Genomic DNA, 14,931 nt, shown 5'->3' on the forward strand with positions numbered 1-14,931 from the left:
AAATCGGTCTGCAGGGCCTCATCTCTTTTTGCACCTACATTGCTGGTACTGACATGGACCACAACTGCTGGATGCTCACTGGCCCAACCTTCAGAATGCTCTACAGCCGCTCAGTGACATCTGTTCCACTATCAAATTCCCTATCACTATTGCTTTTCCAATTTTTTTCTTGTGCCCATACAGCTGAGACAGCCACAGTACCGTAGAGTTGGTTCTGACTGCCCTCCTGGAACTATCACTCTCACCAGTATTGAGATTGGAGAGCGAGGTGTACTCAAGGGACTTCCTGCACTATCTGCCTGGTCCTCCTTGACTGCCTGGCAGTCATTTCTATGTCTCCAAACCCTTAAGCTGCAGGGAAACCACATCCAGAAATGTGATATCTACATAGCTCTCAGCCTCATGGGTGCACTGCAGTGAAGCCAACTGCTAATCAAGCTTAAACTGCTCCAACTGACCACACTTCCTGCACGTGCAGTCATCCAGGACATAAGAAGCATCCTGGAGTTCCCACATGTTGCAGGACGCACATTCCAAGGGACCGAGGATTCCTGCCTTTCCTCTTTTTATCAGATAAGACAATCAGCCTAACAAGTTCTGTATGAATGTGAGCTTGCCACTGGCATAGAAAGTGACATCATGAAGTTAGTATTCAAGGAATCAATTCCAAAACATTTAAACCATTGATTAGGATTTCATCAGCAGGAGGAGGAGAGAGATAAGAAGTGAAATGGCCAATGTTCTGAAATACTATGTGCCACTAAGCAAGAAAAGTGTGGGAATATGCATTTGTGCCCATACTTCCCCATTCCAGCTTGAATGATGAAGCAGAGAAACAAAACAGCAGTAGTACAGAAAGGGAAAAAAATGAAAACACCTAAATTCTTGCAGTTGCAGCACAACACTTAATGGACAATTACATAATGGTGCTGACCAAGTCCTTGAAACTGTTGTTGCCTCCCAAATCCATTCTATCATTCCCAGAACTCCATCTTTGAATCCCTCCAGTTAGCTTTCTGCCCCTTTCACAATTGCAAAACAGTTCTTATCAAAGTCACAAATGACCTCCTGTGAGACTGTGACAAAGATAAATTTTCCTTCCTCAACCTGTCTGCAGCCTTTGACAGGGTTGACCACACGATCCTCTCCCAACGCCTGTCCACTATTGTCCAACTGGATGATACTGCTCTCACCTGGCTCCATTCTTATCTATCTAATCATAGCCAGAGAATCACTTGCAATGGCTTTTCTTCCTGTTTCCTCATCATTACCTCTGATGTTCCCCAAGAATCTATCCTTGACCCCCGACTTTTGCTCATCTACATGCTGCCCCTGGGTGACATCATCCAAAAGCACAGCATTAGTTTTCACATGTACAATTCACATGTTTCTCCAGCTCCACCTCTCACGACTCCTTTAAGACTGCTTATCTGACTTCTAGTACTGGAAAAGCAGAAATTTCCAACTAAATGTTGAGAAGACTAAAGTCATCACTTTCTGACCCTGTTCCAAACTATGTTCCCTAGCTACCAACTCCATCCCTCTTCCTAGAAACAGAGAGATGAAGTCACTCTGTTTGCAACCTTGGCGTTATATCCAGCTCAGTGTTTCCAAATTCATATTCACGCCATTACTAAGAGATCCTATTTCCACCTCTGTCACATCGACCATCTTCTCCCATCTCAGCTCATCTGCTGCTGGAGCCCTCGTTCATGACTTCATTACCTCTAGACTCTATTATTCCAAAGTGCTTCTGGTTGGTCTCCCTCATTCCATCTTCTGTAAACTTGAGGTCATCAAAAACTCTGCTGCTCGTGTCTTAAATCGCACCAAGTCCCATTCCCCCATCAACCCCGCACTTGCTGACCCTCATTGGCTCCAGTCAAGTAAAGTCTTGATTTTTAAAATTCTCATCCTTGTTTTCACATCCCTCCATTGTCTTGCCCCCCCTCTCCACCTATAATCTCCTCCAGTCTCACAATCCTTCATATCAGGGCTGCTCTAATTCTGTCCTCTTGAGCATTCCCAACATTAATCGCTCTAACATCGGTGGCTGCACCTTCTGTTGCCTAGGTCCTAAGCTACTTCCCTACACCTCTCCACCTTATTTTCTGCCCTTAAGGGAACCCTTAAAACCTATCTTTTTGACTAAGCTCAAGGTCATCTAATAGCTGAAGTCCCAACATCAGGGTCGAAAACAGGAGGAGACCCCGCTTCGAACCCACCCAGGATTACAGGTATCTTCGGGACATAAAACGTTTCTCGAACTGCTGTTCCCGTCACATTCTGAGATCCACACTCAGTGCCATGCGCCGCCATATGAACACACTCGACCTCTCCCTCCAGCAGCACCGCCATACACTTTTTCAAAGCTGCGCGTGCCCCCAGTTTCATTTTATTCTTCGTCTCATCCGACGCCTCAACAAGAAACTTTTTCTCTTTCTCTCAAGTGCTAAGGAACGCAAGCTCCAACAACTCATCGACACCGACACCCATCTAGGACCCTCCAGCCCTGCCTGTCCCTCCGTCCCCACCCCATCTTCCAATCCCAGTCCCAGCCATGTATTCACTATATCCCCTGACCTTCCCCTCTCCGATGCTGAACATTCAGTGCTCAGCAAAGGACTTAGTTTCATACCCTTACGCCCTCACCTCAATGAATTTCGGGCTCGGCATGATGCTGAACTCTTCTTCCGCCGTCTTCGTCTCTGGGGTCACTTCTTTGGGCAGGAGTCCTCTCCCCGTTCAACGGATCCTTTCACTCACCTCCAATATTCTCCCTCCACCTGGACCCCTCCCTCTGGATTCTTACCTTCTCTTGATCTTTTCATTGAGAACTGTCAGCGCGACATTAGTCGTCTCAATTTCTCTGCTCCTCTCACCCATTCTAATCCCGCTCTCTGAACTCACTGCACTCCGTTATCTCAGGTCCAACCCTGAAATTGTCATCAAACCCGCTGACAAGGGTGGTGCTGTTGTTGTCTGGTGCACTGACCTCTAACTCACGGAGGCTGAGCATCAACTCGCAGACACTTCCTCCTACCTCTCCCTGGACCATGACCCCAACACTGAATATCAAGCCATTGTTTCCAGGACTGTCACTGACCTCATCTCCTCTGGGGATCTTCCTCCCACAGCTTCCAACCTGATAGTCGCCCAACCTCGGATGGCCCGCTTCTACCTCCTATCCAAAGTCCACAAACAGAACTGTCCCGGTAGACCGATCGTGTCAGCTTGCTCCTGCCCCAAAGAACTCATTTCTCGTTAACTTGACTCCCTTCTCTCTCCTCTTGTCCAGTACCTTCCCACCTACATCCCTGATTCCTCTGACACCTTATGTCACATCAACGATTTCCAGTTCCCTGGCCCCAACCGCTTCCTCTTCACCATGGACGTCCAATCCCTCTACACCTCCATCCCCCACCAGGATGGTCTGAGGGCCCTTAGCTTCTTCCTCGAACAGAGGTCCGAACAATCCCCATCCACCACTACTCTCCACCGTCTGGCTGAACTTGTTCTCACACTGAACAATTTCTCCTTCAACTCCTCTCACTTCCTCCAAATAAAAGGTGTGGCTATGGGTACCCACATGGGCCCCCAGCTATGCCTATCTCTTTATGGGGTATGTGGAGCATTCCTTGTTCCAGTCCTACTCTGGCCCCCTTCCACAACTCTTTCTCCGGTACATCGATAATTACTTCAGTGCTGCTTCATGCTCTCATCGGGACTTGGAAAAATTTATTAATTTTGCTTCCAATCTCCACCCCTCCATCATTTTCATGTGGTCCATCTCTGACACATCCCTTCCCTTCCTTGACCTCTCTGTCTCAATTTCTGGTGATAGACTGTCCACCAATATCCATTACAAACCTCCCAACTCTCACAGCTACCTCGACTACAGCTCCTCACACCCCGCTTCCTGTAAGGACTCCATCCCATTCTCTCAGTTCCTTCGCCTCCGTCGCATCTGTTCCGATGATGCTACCTTCAAAAACAGTTCCTCTGAAATGTCCTCCTTCTTCCTTAACCGAGATTTTCCACCCACGGTCGTTGACAGGGCCCTCAACCGTGTCCGGCCCATCTCCCGTGCATCCGCCCTCACGCCTTCTCCTCCCTCCCAGAAAAATGATAGGGTCCCCCTTGTCCTCACTTATCACCCCACCAGCCTCTGCATTCAAAAGATCATCCTCCGCCATTTCCGCCAACTCCAGCATGATGCCACCACCAAACACATCTTCCCTTCACCCCCCCTTGTCAGCATTCCGTAGGGATCATTCCTTCCGGGACACCCTGGTCCACTCCTCCATCACCCCCTACTCAACCCCCTCCTATGGCACCACCCCATGCCCACACAAAAGATGTAACACCTGCCCCTTCACTTCCTCTCTCCTCACCGTCCAAGGGCCCAAACACTCCTTTCAAGTGAAGCAGCATTTCACTTGCATTTCCCCCAACTTAGTCTACTGCATTCGTTTCTCCCAATGTGGTCTCCTCTACATTGGAGAGACCAAACGGAAACTGGGCGACCGCTTTGCAGAACACCTGCGGTCTGGTCCACAAGAATGACCCAAACCTCCCTGTCGCTTGCCATTTTAACACTCCACGCTGCTCTCTTGCCCACATGTCTGTCCTTGGCTTGCTGCATTGTTCCAGTGAAGCCCAACGCAAACTGGAACAACAACACCTCATCTTCTGACTAGGCACTTTACAGCCTTCCGGACCGAATATTGAATTTAACAACTTTAGGTCTTGACCTCCCTCTTCCATCCCCACCCCTTTTCTGTTTCTTCCCCCTTCCTTTTGTTTTTTCCAATAAATTATATAGATTTTTCTTTTCCCACCTATTTTCATTATTTTTAAATACTTTTAAATCTTTTATGCTCCCCCCACCCCCACTAGAGCTATACCTTGAGTGCCCTACCATCCATTCTTAATTAGCACATTTGTTTAGATAATATCACCAACTTCAACACCTATGTGTTCTTTTGTTCTGTTGTCTGTGACATCTTTTGATGATCTGCCTCTATCACTGCTTGTTTGTCCCTACAACCACACCAACCCCCTCCACTTCTCTCCCCTCCCCCACACACCTTAAACCAGCTTATATTTCACCCCTTCCTTGGATTCACCTAGTTCAGTTGAAGGGTCATGAGGACTTGAAATGTCAACTCTTTTCTTCTCTGCCGATGCTGCCAGACCTGCTGAGTTTTTCCAGGTAATTCTATTTTTGTTGAGGCATTCCCTGTGATAGCCAATTGTGTGTTCACCACTGGGGCCACCTCCCAATTAAGGATGGTGGCCCATCCCCAAGAGCTGCTGACCCAATCAAAACAACTCCATAGAGAAGGTGCCTTTTTGGCCAGGTCCCCTTGAAGAGGGGTATTTGGGAAAGGGGACACCAGGAAGGCAGACCCTACAATCAGGGATGGTGGGGATCTCACCGCACAGGTGATGCCACTGTCGTGGAGACTGCCAACACTATGGGGGAGGAACCCTTTATGGGTCAAGAGTGCCCGAAAAAGGAGCCCACCTCACCCAAGCTGATGAAAGGCCATGAAGTTTCACTTGGACAGATGCTTCTGGAATTGGGAAGTGGCCCTTAATTAATCACTTCAGTGGTTCAATTAGGCTCCGAATGAGTAGCCAATCTGCCTGCTTTCTCACTACTGGAAAACGGCATGGCAGTGGGAAGATTTGAGCACACCCCAATGCCTTCCCATACCATTTTGTCAGCCTTCCTTCCTCCTAGACCATTGCCAAAGGGCTGGTAACATTCTGGTCAATAGCTCATGTGGCTTGGTGTCTAATTTTGTTTAAGAATGTTATTGTGAAGCACCATAGGATGTTTTATTGTGTTTATATAGTGACTTTACCATAAGTTGTTGTCTTTGAACAAGGTTTGTCAGGTCTCAAATTTGCTCTTTTAGTTCAGGAATGGTTCCTCACATGGGAAGATCTGCATTTATTTAATATATATATGTATATAGTATTCATAAATTCCAACTCAAAAATAAATACAGATAGTGCTAAAAGGCAATATCTGAATTGATACACTAAACTTGACACACAAGTGAGGGAAAATGCTACAAGATTTTTTTTTGAAAGTCCGAAGTACAGACAAGCACTTCCACCTCTAGCTCTGGAGTGTGTATTTAAAAATAAATTAAATTTTGAACTTTCATTATTTGATCCTTACAGCTTTTGAGACAGTGGCAAATCCTTGGTGCCTTGTTCATTCAAACTTCTAATAAAAATGAAATAGGATTTCCACAAAGGACTTTAGCTGTCCTAACTCACATCAGGTGCCATTAACCAATCACCCCTATGCTCACTTAAATACACCGGTTCCCAATTGAGCAACAATTTTAAATTTCACATTCTGGTTTTCAATTCCCTCCATGGCCTTGCCCTTTCCTACCTCTGTAACTTTCTCCATCCATAAAAGATAACTGTGCTCCTCCAATTCTGGTTACCAATTCCCAATTTTAATTTCTCCACCATCGGCTACCATGCCTTCAACTGCCAGGAATCTAGAATTCCCTCTGCAAACCGCTCAACCTCTTTGCACCCTTCAAAATGTTCCTTAAGACCTACCTCTTTGACAAAAAAATTTTGATCATCTGCCTGGTGTCTCCTTATGTGGCTCAGTGTCAAATTCTGTTTCATAGTGCTATGATTTTACTATGTTAAAGGCGCTATACATGTGCACAAGTTGTTGCTGTTGAAAAAGGATAACTTCATAAAAGCAAATCAGTGATTTACAAAGAATGTCTATATTCTAGATACAAGGTTAAAAGGCAATATCATTATATTTATATAAAAAATGTGAAGTTAAAGGTCAATTTTAATTATCCATTAAAGTCTGGCCACAGGTGATGGAACAATTGTAAATAGACTAGTTGAAAGGCAAAAGTGACTTTTAATAAGAATGTCTTAATGAAGTGCCCCAAGTTGATGTATTAGGTTTACTCATAAGTCAAAAGCAAAATACTGCAGATGCTGGAAATCTGAAACAAAAACAAAAATAGCTGGAAAAATTCAACAGGTCTGACAGCATCTGCGAAGAGGAATACAGTTAATGTTTCGAGAACGTATGACTGTTCTGATGAAGAGTCATACGGACTCGTTAACTATATTCCTCTCCGCAGATGCTGTCAGACCTGAGTTTTTCCAGCTATTTTTACTTAAGTCAAAATGGGTGCAAAAGTCTTCAGTGGTTGTAAGAGCAAAAGTATGAATTGCAAAACAATCTGTACTTTGAGTGAAGAAGAATAAACTTGTCAAATTGAAGGCAGAAAAAAGATCAACAGACTCACTCTTCATTCTAATCTTTTGATCATCAATAATAAATAAGCCAGTACCTTACATATCAATCACTATTTAACTGATTTGGTACAGCTGGTTTCTAAATACTGTTCCTTTGTCTATTAGACTTCAGCTGGAGTACGGTGCAACAGATAAGATGCACACACACTAAGTCCTGTCATCTTCTACCTTCAACAGATCATTCAGTGTAATTTATCACCTTGAAAAAAAAACTAGGAGCATGTAATTGCTAAAGTACCATATGAACATAAGATATAGGAGCAGAAGACCATAATGGCCTGTTCCGCCATTCATTTTGATCATGGCTCATATGCGACCTCAGCTCCACTTTCTCACCTGCTCCCACGTCCCTTGATCCCCCGAGAAACCAAACATCTGTCTTTGTCTGCCTTAAATATATTCAATAATGGTGCATCCACAACTCTCTGGGACAGAGAATTCTAAAGATTCACAACCCTTTGAGTAAACACATTTCTCAAATCAGTCCTAAATGATTGGCCCCTTATCCGGAACTTGCGCTTCCTTGTTCTAGATTCCCCAGCCAGAGGAAACAACCTCTCACTATCTAACTTGTCAAGCTCTTTCACAATCTTGAACATTTCAATGAGATCATTTCTCATTCTTCTAAACTCCAGAGAATACAGGCCAATTTACGCAGATTCTCATCAGAGGACAACCCTCTCATCCCAGGGATCAAACTAGTGATCCTTCACTGTGCTGCCTCCAGTGCAAGTATATCCTTCCTTAAATATGGAGACCAAAAGTGCACACAGTAGTCCAGATGTGCTCTCACCAAAGCCCTGTACAATGTAGCAAGACCTCTTTATTCTTGTGCTCCAAACCTCTTGCAATAAAGGCCAACATGGTATTTGCTTTCCTTGTTGCTTGCTATACCTCCGTGCTAACTTTTTGTGTTCCTTGTACGAGTACACCCAAGTCTCTCCGAACATCAACATTTACAAGTTTCACACCTTTTACAAAATATTGTGCTTTCCTACTCTATTAAAATGAATAACCTCACACTTCCCTACATTATACTCCATCTGCCACCTTGTTGCCCACTGACTCAACCTGTCTTCTTGCATTCCCACCTAGTCTTGTATTGTCTGCAAACGACCCTTGCTATTCCTAATCTCCACCAATCCTGATTCTACTTGATTTTCTGAGCCCTGATCCTTTCGTACTGTCTTTATATCATTCTTCATTGTCAGGGCTAACCCTCCTCCTTTCCATTCTGCCTATCTTTTCAAAATGTTGTAACACATGTTGTAATAGCTTGGAATATTTATTTCCTAACCTTGGTCACCTTGTAAGCATGTGATGGGAATTAGATCTAAACCATTTATCTCAATTTGTGCCACTAATTAAGAACATAAGACATGGGAGCATAAGTAGGCCATTCGGCCCATCAGGTTTGCTCCATCATTCCATGAAATCATGGCTGATCTGATAATCCTCAACTCCACTTTCCTGCCTTTTCCCCGTAACCTTTGATTCCCTTACTGATTAAAAGTCTGCCTATCTCTGCCTTGAATATATGTAATGTCCCAGCCTCTACAGCCCTCTGTGGTAAAGAATTCCATAGATTCACTATCCTCAGAAGAAATTCCTCCTCATCTGTCTTAAATGGGCAACCCCTGACTCAGATTATGCCCTCTGGTCTCTCAAGAGGAAACAACCTCCCAACATCTACCCTGTCGAGCCCCCTAAGAATCTTTTATGTTTCAATAAGGTCGCCTCTCATCTAAACTCCAATAAGTACATGCCCACCCTACTCAACCTCTCCTCATAAGAAAATCCCTCCATACCTAGGATCTGCCTCCAATGCCAGTATATCTTTCCTTAGATAAGAGGACCAAAACTGTTCCAAGTACTGGTCTGACTAGTGCCTTGTTTTAACAAAGCTTCCCTATTTGTATACTTCATTCCCTTTGAAATAAAGGCCAACATTCTATTTGCCTTCCCTATTACCTGCTGAACTTGTATGTTAGCTTTTTGTGATTCATGCATGAGGACCCCCAAATCCTTCTGTGCTGCAGCTTTCTGCAGTCTTTCTCCATTTAAATAATATTCAGCTCCTCTATTCATCCTGCCAAAGTGCATAACCACACATTTTCCCATATTATATTCCATCTGCCAAGTTTTTGCCCACTCACTTAACCTGTCTCTATCTTTCTGTAGGCTCCCGCCATCCTCACCGCTTGCCTTCCCACTTACTTTTGTATCATTCACAAACTTGGTGATAGTACATTCACTTCCCTCGTCCAAGTCATTGATATATATTGTAAATAACTGTGGCCCTGGCACTGATCCCTGTGGCACTCCACTAGTTACAGGTTGTCATTCTGAAAATGACCCCCTTATCCTAACTCTGTCTCCTATTAACTAGCCAATCCTCTATCCATGCTAATATACTACCCCCAACACCATGGGCTCTTATCTTATTAAGTAGCCTTATGTGCGGTATCTTAGCAAACACCTTTTGGAAATCCAAACATATTATATCTGCTGGTTCCCTTTATCTATCCTGCCTGTTACCTCCTCAAAAGAATTCTAGTAAATTTGTCAGGCATGATTTCCCCTTCATGAAGCCATGCGGACTGTGCTTGATTATATTATGCATTTCTAAATGCTCTGTTACTACATCCTTTATAATATACTCTAACGTTTTCCCAGTGATGGATGTTAAGCTAACTGGCCTATAGTAACCTGTTTTTTCTGTCTCCCTCCTTTTTTCTAAAAGGGTATTACATTGGTAGTTGTCCAATCCTCTGGGACTACTTCAGAATCTAAGGATTCTTGGAAGATTACTACCAGTGCATCCTCTGTAGCTACTTCCTTTAATACCCTAGGATGCAATCCATCAGGTCCAGGGGACTTAACAGCCTTTAGCCCTATTAGCTTCCCTAGTACTTTATCTCTGGTGATAGTTATTGTATTTATTTCCTTCCCCCCCCCCACCCCTTTTGATCCTTGATTATTTAGTTATTTTGGAATGCTACTAATGTTTTCAATCGTGAAGACTGATGCAAAATATTTATTCAACTCCTCTGTCATTTCCTGGTTCCCCATTATTATTTCCCCAGCCTCATTCTCTAAGGGGCCTATGTTCAATTTGGCCTCTCTTTTCCTTTTTATATATTTAAAGAAGCTCTTACTGTCGATTTTTATATTACTTGCTAGTTTACTCAAAATTTATTTTCTCCCTCTGTATTACTTGTTTGGTCATCTTTTGTTGGTTTTTAAAACTTTCCCACTCCTCTGGCTTACCACTAATCTTTGCTACATTGTGTGTTTTTTCTTTCAATTTGATACCATCCTTAACTTCCTTGGTTTATCCCATGCCTAGAATTCTTCTTTCTTACTGGGTTATATCTTTGTTGTGAGTCATGAACTATTTTCTTAAACATCCATCATTATTCATCAACCGTCTTTTCTGCGGAACTCCTTTTCCAGTCCACTTCAACCAACTCTGCCCTCAGTCCTTTGTAATTACCCTTATTTAAGTTTTGCACAGTTGTTTCCAACCCAAGTTTCTCACTCCCACACTGAATGCTAAATTCTACCATGTTATGGTCACTGTTTCCTCAGGGATCTTTTACTCAGATCATTTATTAAACCTGCCTCATTAGATTGTACTAGATCCAAAATAGCTTGATCCTTGGTTGGATTCACAACATATTGTTCTAGGGCACTGTCCCGAATACTCTACGAATTCTTCGTTGTGGCTACCTCTGCAAATTTGATTTTCCCAATCTACATGAAGATTAAAGACACCCATGATAATGTACTGCCTTTTGTTTTTACATGCCCTCATTATCTCCTGATTTATTCTTTGTCCTTCAGTATAGCTACTGTCAGGGGGCCTATCGACTACTCCCACCAGTGTCTTCTTCCCCTTGTTATTTCTCACCTCTATATGGATTCTACATCTTCCGATCCAAGATCCTTTCTTGCTATTATACTTATTCCATCTCATACTAACAAAGCTACCCCACCACCCTTTCCTTCCTGCCTGTTCTTTTGAAAAGTCACATACCCCTGAATATTTAGTTCCCAGCTTTGATCTCCTTGTAACCATGTCTCCGTAATGGCTATATCATACCCATTAACCTCTATTTGTGTTGTTTATTCATTTATCTTGTTCCGAATACTATGTATATTGAAGAGCCATTAATTTTGCCTTTTTACCATTTTTCGCCCTTTGACCTTATTTACTGCTTTTTTTAATGTTTATACACTCTGACCTTTCCTGTCACACTTTGGGCATGATTGCCAAAACAGCTGCCCTACAATGTTGTCATATCCTTTTGCTTTGTAAGCCTATGTATCCCCTCTCCAGAATCCTTCCCCCCTCTATCTAGTTTCATCTATCTTATTGCGGATGGTCTGCACATTCAATTTTATTTTTTACTACTATTTCCTGCATAGGCCTTACTCTTTGATACACTATTACCATTAAGCTCTCTGCCCCCTTCCCGTCCCACTCAGCTTGTCTTTACCCACATTGACACACTTTTCTATTGCATCAACTTTTATCTTTGGATTTCTAAATCTCACTTCACCTGAACACCTGCCCCTCCCCGATGGTTTATGTCCATTTTTCTCTACTCTGACCATATTTGCTGGTGCACTCATGTCTGTATGCTCTGCCCTTCCCGTCACACTCTGATTACTATTATCTGTATCGCTAGTCCGTACTATTGCCTTGGCATTTCTTGTTAGATTTCCCCTCACCTGAAAGCCCCCACCCCCTGCCACAATTTTATTTAAAGTCCTCTCTACACTTTACATGAACAAAAATCTTAGGAGGTAATATTGGATTATAATTTTATTATCTATCAAAACTTACAAAATCAATACAAAGTGAATTTATTTTATGGTCCATGCAAGCATTAGGAACAGATCAACAGCCATGCGTGGGTCACACAAATGATATAAACTGTAAGCACAATACTTGTGAAGACATTATTAACTTTGTTATTTCTAAATAACTGTTGGAAAATGTAATGCTGAACCATCTCAACTTATTACACACTAACCTGTACAAAAGAAGAGGCATCGGAGCTAGTACTGGCAGGTAGTTCCCTGGTCACTTCAGGTGCCGTCTCTGGAAGTCTGACTCGCACGTAGTTAATGATATGATGCAGATTTGTTGCTATGTTGGTTCCATGAAACCAACTATCAGAACATCGCTCTTCACCAAGCATTTCCTACAAGGAAATTTCATTATAAGCTTAACTAAGTTCTTTCAATAAACATAGTTAAACATAACTGACTTGCATTTGATAGCTATAGCATAATATTAAACACTGGAGCCAAAGTCACACTTTGCACTTATAGGTGACACATCTTTGAAGTATTAATTTAAAAAAACACCCGTTCTACATCCATAATTAGGGCTAAGTTTTCACAACAGGCTTAGCTTGTGACATGGAGACCATGAAGTTTCAAAACGTTGAGACCACGTGAAAGTCATAAACATATTCTAAAATTTATGTAAAATGCTTTTTTCAGCCTTAACTCGTCTGCCACCTTCAAAGATTTGTACACTTACAGCACCAAGTCTCTGTTCCTGCAGTGCCTTTAAAATTGTACCATTTATTTTACATGTTTATCCCCATTCTTCCTAGCAAAATATATCATTTTGCATTTTCTGCATTAAATTGCATTTGCCCATTTCACCAGTTTGCCATCTTGAAGTTTATTACTACCTTTCTCATTGTTTACTACATTTTCAAGCTTTGTATCATCTGTAAATTCTGCACTGCATACCCAAGTCTAGGTAGATAATATATATTTAAAAGAGTAGTGGCCCTAATAAAGAACCCTAGAGAACATCAGAGTATATTTCCCTCCAGTCTCTAAAAAACATTCACAAAACTTCTCTACGTTCTGTCCTTCAGCAATTTTTGTATCCATGCTGCCTCTAACCCTTTAATTACCTAAGATACTCAAAGGAATAGATTATGTCAATCCAAAACATCTTTTTTGTGAAACAAAATTGCAAGATTACAGTGCCAGGCAGTAATAGTTCAGCATTTAACACCTCTCACTGCACTCAGGATATTAATTCAGGATAAATTAAAAGCCATTCATAAAATCTGCACAAAGTCTTGCTTGTATCAAGGTCAAGAAATTCATCTGCTAGTAATATACTAAAAGTCCTAACTAACAGTCTCTACATCAAGCTTTGACTCATAGCTTAATCACTCGCATATGTAATATTAATAATGGGAAATCCTATCACAACATTTCTCTGCCACACTTAGTTCACTGATGCAAAATAAAACAGTGATAAAAAGAATTTAAGAGGCAATGAATATATGAATCAAAACCAAGGTGAGTGGCTAGAAAACTGAGAAAACTACAAAAGATTTATGGGTACAATCAATGATGTCGAATAGCCAGACAGGAGAGTTTACTAAAAATAAAGTGAAACAATCCATACAGTTTTGAAGAAATTTTCATCTGCCATTTTGTTCCTCCATAAGTTTTAAATAAAATAATTTAAAAAAAACAATTCCAAATCAGGTTTTTATTTCAATGTGCACAGCATCTGTAGCAAAGCGAAAAGAGATGCAATAATTGTGAAATTAAGCATAAGCACATTTATGCTAATCTGATTTGAACTTTCAAATGGGCATTTATTTCGCTTTCCAGAAAACATTGCAAGCATTCTCTGAAGCGTGAAGCGTTCTGAAAGGACAAGTTGCATCAAAACAAAGCTGAGACTGACTTCCTTGCAGGGCAATTTGCTAGTGCAACTGGAGAGGATTTAAACTAACTTGGCAGGGGTGTGGAAACCAGGGAGGTAATATCAGAGAGGAATTGCAAGGTGCACAGAATACTGGGAGAGACAGATCGCATTAGAGTAGGAAATAGTAAGGTATTAGATGTGTTCAGAGTAAGGCAGAAAGTAATAAAGTCTAAATCAGGAATATTGTGCATGTATGTGAATACACGGGGTATGGTAAATTAGATTAGCAAGTTACACACACACACATTTCCATGTGGAAATGTGATATCATGGCTATAGCAATGGCTTGGTTCAAAGAAGGGCAGAACTGTGTATTAAATATCCAAGAAAGATAGGAGGAAGGGAAGGCAGTATTGATTAAGGAGAACATTGCAGTGCTGGAGCGAGAGAGAGAGAGAGAGAGAGAGAGAGAGGGTGTCCCAGAAGGGTCAGGGACAGAATCTATTTGGCTAGAGCTAAGGAACAAAGAAGGTGCAATTTCATTGCTCCCTGTAATCTATAGATCACCAGTGGGAAAGATGCAGAGGAACAAATTTGGAAGAAAATTACAGAGGTGTAAGAATCATCGAGTTGATATGAAGGGGGACTTTAATTAACCGAATATAGACTGGGACAGTAGTAGTGTAAAGGGCAAAGAGGGGCAAGAATTCCTAGATTGTGTTCAGGAAAATTTTCTACAGCAGTTATGTTTCCAATCCAATGAGAAAGGAGGCACTGCTAGACCTGGTTCTTGGGAATAAGCTGGGCCAAGTGGATCAAGTGTCAATAGGGGAGCATTTAGGGGACAGTGATCATTGTACTGTAAGATTTGCGTCAGCTATGGAAAAGGACAAGGAGCAATCGAG

The 14,931-nt window shown here is 42.2% G+C and overlaps 1 protein-coding gene across 6 annotated transcripts in view; it reads right to left on the bottom strand.

Moving 5' to 3' along the window:
• Positions 1-14,931, bottom strand: part of ubr3 (ubiquitin protein ligase E3 component n-recognin 3) — a 345,071-nt gene that overhangs the window by 192,985 nt on the left and 137,155 nt on the right. For all 6 annotated transcript variants that reach the window (XM_041201112.1, XM_041201111.1, XM_041201114.1 and 3 more), the window contains one exon: positions 12,369-12,539. In XM_041201112.1, coding sequence (XP_041057046.1) covers positions 12,369-12,539 — 171 coding nt within the window. The remainder of the gene's footprint in view (positions 1-12,368; positions 12,540-14,931) is intronic.

The sequence above is a fragment of the Carcharodon carcharias genome, chromosome 12, assembly GCF_017639515.1.
Source record: "Carcharodon carcharias isolate sCarCar2 chromosome 12, sCarCar2.pri, whole genome shotgun sequence".
NCBI classification, from domain to species: Eukaryota; Metazoa; Chordata; class Chondrichthyes; order Lamniformes; family Lamnidae; genus Carcharodon; species Carcharodon carcharias.